The 5,256-nt window shown below is 54.0% G+C and overlaps 1 protein-coding gene across 1 annotated transcript; it reads left to right on the forward strand.

Annotated features, from left to right (window-relative positions):
- Positions 1-2,789: 2,789 nt before the first annotated feature.
- LOC127306512 (xylan glycosyltransferase MUCI21) lies at positions 2,790-4,798 on the forward strand. Its single transcript, XM_051337154.2, has one exon. It carries the CDS (start codon positions 2,984-2,986, stop codon positions 4,502-4,504), a length of 1,521 nt encoding a protein of 506 aa, XP_051193114.1. The 5' UTR covers positions 2,790-2,983; the 3' UTR covers positions 4,505-4,798.
- The last annotated feature ends 458 nt before the right edge of the window (positions 4,799-5,256 follow it).

The following is a 5,256-nucleotide window of genomic DNA, read 5'->3' on the forward strand; positions in this document are numbered from 1 at the left end:
CAGGAAAACCTTAGGCAAATCCGTATCCATCTCCAATCGCATGCATAAGGCATGGTTCATGAATCTCGGATCCTCGACCCCCAGGTCGCCCAAGTCCTTTGGGGTGCAAACCGTGTCCCACACCACCATGTTGAGCCTCTTTCCCGCCTTCGTCATGGCAGACCCGATGAAACCCCGAAGAAGTTTGTTGATCATGTTGAAAATACAGGGAGGAAGGTCCAGTGAGAGCATATGATAGATCCGGGAGGCTACCGGTTTTGAATTTTTGTATACTAACATGCCAACTTTTTCAGAAGCGAAGAGATCCATGCTAGTTCATCCTGGTACCATGTCGATGAGCAGCTGCAGCTCTATCTTTGACAACCAGGTAAATGATAGAGGTAAGCTCAGATACCATCGACGGAGCCAGCACCCAATAAATGGGTGTACAGAGCACCCTAAACATCGTATCATACTTCGAATTTTCTTATTATTTAGTGTATATGATCTACATGTGTCAATCAGACATAGATAATCCAAGTTTTTTGCCAAAACTAATGAGTGTACATTTGTACACCCATGTACCCACATAGCTCCGCCCATGCTAGATACATAATCGAAAAGTTATTGGTTAGACATCCTAGCACATTTGAGATAGGCTGTAGATCAAATCCATCATATCAGATTGTTTCAGGGATATTGAGCTCTTTGCTAGATCGCACGGCAGCCCAAAAGCCTCACCAAGGACACGCTGGAGCTCCACCACCGTCGTGGCCTCTTCCACTAACGATTTAATAAGAAGGACGATGGCTCTTACATTACATCTTACTTATCCCTTTTAGGGTACATGTATCTGCGGCTACTCCCTCTATTCCGGTTTAGAGTAAGTACAATAAGTTCTAGTCAGCTGGCTATAAGGATTAAAATAGTATATTATTGTTTAGTTGGAGGAGAGAGAAGGAGAGTGGGTTCTTATGCAAAAATCAGCTCTAGCACGTGCTCTTAGATACTTTGTGAGAGTGAAAGGTGGACCATACATTGATAAAATACTATATTTTTATAGCTCACTATTGTATATGTTGACTCTAAGTTGACTATAGATGACATGGCATTTGACTTATACTCCCTCCGACCCAAGGCTTAGGGCGTATATTTCCTAGCACAGTTATTAAGGAGCAGATCGATACATGATTTTTTGACGGTTTTAACCCTGTGGCTTATCTCTGATTTGCACCCAATTTCTCTTTTTCTTCTCCACATCCCCGAATGAGAGATCCTGGAGAGAGCATCGAAGGGCTCCACCCACACGAGAAGTCACCGGAGACCTGGGAGGCTGGGAGCGACTGGCGGAATCAACTCTGCAGTTGTCGCTCCTGTTGATGGTGGCCGCGGCGGCGATCTCGCCGAGCGCGGCGTGCATGATGGAACAAGGACGGGCACGGATTGATGCAGAGATCCAATCGACCGCCAAATCTCCCAGCTCAGCGGGCGCCACCAAATCTCCCAGGCCCGACGCCGGCAGGGAAATCGCCGCCTCCATGATCTCACCATGCCTAGCCCGCCGTGGAACGGACGCCCGCCCTGGAACCGCCGCCACATCCCGGACCGGCCCCCTCGCTCCCAAGCCCCAGAGCAGCCCCAAGAGCCACCAGATAGGCGGTTTCCTTCGACGGGAGATAAGGAGGATGCGCCCGTGCGCCGTCGTCGAGGATGCGGCCCTATGCGGCTATGCTATTGCGGGGAAGAAGGAGCAGAGAGAAACGGGAGGAGGGGTAATTTTGGAAAGATTGCATCAGAACCCACCCTGCGCCTTAAGCCTTGAGGTAAATTGCAAAAAAATTATGCGCATTACGCCTTGGGTCGGAGGGAGTAGCCAGCACCTGGCTACACTATTAGAGCAAGTTTAATAGTATAGCCAGCTGCTGGCTATAAGCCATGTGTCATATCATTTGTAGCTAACATAGAGCCAACATGTATAATAGTGAGTTATAATCATGTACTACTTTATCAATGGATGGCCCACATTTCACTCTCACAAAGTGCCTAGAAGCACGTGTTAGAGCTGGCTCTTGCATGAGAGCCCACTCCTCTTCTCTCTCCTCATCTCTCTCCTCCAACTAAGCATGAATATATAATTTTAACCCTTATAGCCAGCTGACTAGGACTTATTATACTTGCTCTTAAAATTGCTCTTAGTTGACTTCCATCTAACCACTGTTTGTTGTTCCTCCTGTCTCATGTCGCTCGCGTCAACCGGAGGGAGTATTTGCAACGGTACTACTTCGAATTCCACTTGAAAAGAATAAAGAATTCACCGGCGAGAAGCACCTTTTTTCAAATAAAAAAATAACCAAAACAACGGAAGGAAGGAGTAAGTGATGGATCGATGTACACGTGTACCGTTTGTCACTGTCTGAGCTGGTTCTCTTGCTCCATCAGTCCCGAAACGGAATCACGCGTGGTGGTGCGTAGGTAGCGTGGAACAGAGGCCAATACCGTGAGTACGTGACGCGCCCAGCCACCAGCAACCGCGGGCTCCTCAGGGCATTACCTGTGAACAGCTAATACCGCGACCGACCGTTTCCCATGCAAACCCCTTGAATTGAATGCGACCGAAAAGAATCAAAAGAATACTCCAACCCGCGGCTGCAGCCGCCAACCGCGCCGCGCAGCTTCGTTCGGTGCCGCCACCCACCACCAGCCATCCCAGATGAGATCGCGTTGCCAGTCAATTTCCAGGCGGTCAGCCGTCAGCGGCGCAGCCATTTCTCTTCCTCCGGAAGCCACCACCAGCCTAGCTAGCTCCTCGCCGGAACGCGGTTTTGCTAGCAGACCCCATCCACGCTTAAAAGACGAGACGCCACCCAAACTGTTCAGCGCCACCACCAATCACAACACGCCTACATACACATTCCGAAGCGAAGAGAAACCTTCTTCCCGCCCTCGCCTTGCTTGCTCCATCCTGCACCTGAATTCTCATCGGAGGAGCTACTGGCAGACTAACATGGTGCACCACCAACGGGCGAGCCTTCTGCTGCACCACACCCAGCAGCAGGATCAGGAGGCAGCTGGAGGCAACAAGGTCGAGGAGCTCCGGTGCCGGCTGGCGGACTGCGCGTGCCACCACCGGAAGCACGGCCACGACGCGCTCCTGCTCATGCTCGCCGGCTTCGCCTTCGTCTCCTGCCTCCTCCTCGTGCTGCTCCTCCCCAGCAGCCCCTTCTCCGCCGCGATGGACGACCTCCTGCAGCTTGGCAGGTCCACGCGGTGCGACCAAGAGACGACGCCGCCGGCGGCAGCGCCAGCGCCATGCTCGGCGGTGGCCAACGGCACCATCTGCTGCGACCGCACCGCGCTGCGCACCGACGTCTGCGTCATGCGCGGGGACGTCCGCACCCAGGGCGCCACCAACTCGCTCTTCCTCCTACTCCCCGCCAACTCTACCTCCACCTCCGCCGACGAGCGCATCCGCCCCTACACCCGCAAGTGGGAGTCCAGCGTGATGAGCACCATCGACGAGCTCCGCCTCCGCACCGTGCCCGAAGCCTCGCGCTGCGACGTCCGGCACGACGTCCCCGCCGTCGTCTTCTCCACCGGCGGCTACACCGGCAACGTCTACCACGAGTTCAACGACGGCATCATCCCGCTCTACATCACCGCGCGGCGGTACAACAGGAAGGTGGCCTTCGTCATGCTCGAGTACCACGACTGGTGGATCACCAAGTACGGTCACGTCCTGGACCAGCTCTCCGACCACGCGCCCATCGACTTCGCCAACGACAACCGGACCCACTGCTTCCCGGAGGCCGTCGTCGGCCTGCGCATCCACGACGAGCTCGCCGTCGACGCGTCGCGGATGCCGGGGAGCGAGAGCATCCAGGACTTCCGGCGGATGCTCGACGACGCGCACCGCGGCCGCGTCAACGCCATCATCCAGGAGGAAAAGGAAAACACCAAGGCGGCCGCGGCCCCCGCGGTCGGGAGCGACGACAAGCCGCGGCTGGTGATCGTGTCGCGGAACGGGTCCCGCGCGATCGAGAACGAGGCCGAGCTGGCCCGCGCGGCGAGGAGGGCCGGGTTCCGCGTGGACCTGCTGCGGCCGCGCCCGGACACGGAGCTCGCGCAGATGTACCGCGTCCTCAACGGCTCCGACGTGATGGTCGGCGTGCACGGCGCCGCCATGACCCACTTCCTCTTCATGCGCCCCGGCTCCGTCTTCATCCAGGTGGTGCCGCTCGGCACCGACTGGGCCGCCGAGAACTACTACGGCGAGCCCGCGCGCCGGCTCGGCCTGCGCTACATCCCCTACAAGATCCTCCCGTCCGAGAGCTCGCTGTACCGGCAGTACGCCAGGGACGACCCGGTGCTCACTGACCCGGCCGCCGTGAACGCCAAGGGCTGGCAGGTCACCAAGAAGGTCTACCTGGACGGGCAGAATGTGCGGCTGGACATGGCGCGCTTCCGGCGCCGGCTGCGCGAGGCCTACGGTCACTGGGCGGCGCAGAGGCTGGGTCAACCATTGTAACATGAGTGTGTGAATACTCCGTTTTTCCTTCTTTTTTTTGGGACAAGGGATGAATACTGTACAGACAAATTCTTTTTAAATACATACAAATTCTTTTGTTGTTTATACAATGCAGGCGGCATTAGATTTGCATGTGCAGAGATCTTCTTTCACATGTGTGAAGCAGAATAGATACGGGTTTTTTTTCGTGTACAAATAAATGGAGGCACATAGCTGAAGAATTGAGAAACAGAAACAAAACTGAGCCTGGTGTCCAGTTGTTCTTCCATACTATCAAGTGATTAGCATTTGCAATTCGCACGGCGTCTGTTCCTCAAGAAAAATACGTAGTTGTGTCCCCATTCAGCAGAGAAGTTTCCATGGCTTTCCCTCACATAAAAAAAAGAGAAGTTTCCATGGCTTCGAAGCATGTTACCGGTGCTAATTCATTGCCAAAGAATCTATAGTGCTAACTGCTGTTGACATTCGTTAACACGCTAACTCGCTGTTAGAGACATCTGAACCATCTGCCGGTGCTTCCTAGTACTCGTTGAGTTGGAGATTAGGCGTGTCGTCGATGTAGTAAAGCCAGCATGGACGACATCAAAATTAGAAAAAACAAGGGTCTACATTCGGGTCTATTCTCATGTTCATGGGAAGCTTCATGTAGATTTAGCTTAGTCGTTACCAAAGTTGAAAGTGCCTGCTGGTCTAGGTTTTTTTGTTCTAGATGTAGCACCTGCACTGGCACATGATGCGGACGTGTTATCAGA

Source organism: Lolium perenne, chromosome 6 (assembly GCF_019359855.2).
Source record: "Lolium perenne isolate Kyuss_39 chromosome 6, Kyuss_2.0, whole genome shotgun sequence".
Taxonomy (NCBI): domain Eukaryota; kingdom Viridiplantae; phylum Streptophyta; class Magnoliopsida; order Poales; family Poaceae; genus Lolium; species Lolium perenne.

Excerpts from the sequence above, each read along its gene's own strand:
- LOC127306512 (XM_051337154.2), top strand. The coding sequence starts at position 2,984 with ATGGTGCACCACCAACGGGCGAGCCTTCTGCTGCACCACACCCAGCAG.